Source organism: Eutrema salsugineum, unplaced genomic scaffold, assembly GCF_000478725.1.
Source record: "Eutrema salsugineum unplaced genomic scaffold, Eutsalg1_0 scaffold_5, whole genome shotgun sequence".
In the NCBI taxonomy this organism is placed as follows: Eukaryota; Viridiplantae; Streptophyta; class Magnoliopsida; order Brassicales; family Brassicaceae; genus Eutrema; species Eutrema salsugineum.
Window position 1 is genome coordinate 622,694 of NW_006256612.1, and position 955 is coordinate 623,648.

Here is a 955-nt window from a genome sequence, read left to right on the forward strand (position 1 = left end):
GGTGAGGATGGTGAGGATCATTGGAAACATAAAGAGATGGATCCATGGTTTTGAGAGAAAGAGAGAATCAAAGAGGAAGATGAGATTAGGGTTCTCTTTTCTTTCCTTTTCACTTTTGATATGATTTTGTATTATGAATTCACTCCTTTTTACAAGTCCAAGAAATGATGTTTACTTCTTCCAATTCTAGTCTTTATAGAGTGGGGCATAGAAGCCCAACTTTAAAAGGAATAAAAAACGACCTATATAAGATCAGAGATTATTGCAACAGAGGTTTCCTCTGTTTCTCTCAATTAGTCATGGAGAAGAAGCTAAACCCTAATCCTCATGAGCGTGTCAGACAAGATGTGTCCAATTCCTGGTTGGAGCTTCCTCAAGATCTCGTGAATTCGGTTTTCGAACGTCTTAGCTTTGCTGATTTCCAACGAGCTAAGTCTGTCTGTTCGTCTTGGCACTCTGCCTCGAGACAACAGGTCTTGCACGTTGTTCAATCCTGAGAAAAGAGAAAAACTTTGCTAAACGCAAGATCTGGGTTTGAAATTCTCAAAGAGTGTTTGTAAGGCAACCTATGGAAGTTGGCATTTGATGCAAGATCCTTGTTATAATCTCTACATTGTGAATCTGTTTTTCCACGAGAGTATCAACCTACCTCCTATGGAATCACAACTTGGAATGACAAAGATTGAGCGAACCTAAGATGATGGTTAGTTTTGCATTACAAGTCACAACAAAAAGGAGTACAAAGGTATTAGTATACGATCCCCTGTATTTTGGATTGATGAAAAAACCAAAGATTTTGTTGCTCTATAGGGAATTCGAGAATTCGAAATTCCAAGAAAAGAGATAAGTCGTGGAATCAAATCCCAGAAACTTCGGGTTGGTGCAGTGGCTGAGGAGACAGGAAAATTATTCACATAGGTCATAATATATATTTATTTAAAACTATATAAATTTC

General features: G+C 37.7%; 1 protein-coding gene across 1 annotated transcript; it reads left to right on the forward strand.

Moving 5' to 3' along the window:
- The first annotated feature begins 299 nt into the window (after positions 1-299).
- LOC112084176 (putative F-box protein At4g22180) lies at positions 300-696 on the forward strand. The gene is made up of 2 exons (XM_024153412.1): positions 300-473; positions 550-696. Exons 1-2 carry the CDS (start codon positions 300-302, stop codon positions 694-696), a joined length of 321 nt encoding a protein of 106 aa, XP_024009180.1.
- The last annotated feature ends 259 nt before the right edge of the window (positions 697-955 follow it).

Coding starts and splice junctions, on each gene's coding strand:
- LOC112084176 (XM_024153412.1), top strand. CDS start 300: ATGGAGAAGAAGCTAAACCCTAATCCTCATGAGCGTGTCAGACAAGAT. Junction 474..549: donor ACTCTGCCTCGAGACAACAG/GTCTTGCACGTT, acceptor AAATTCTCAAAG/AGTGTTTGTAAGGCAACCTA.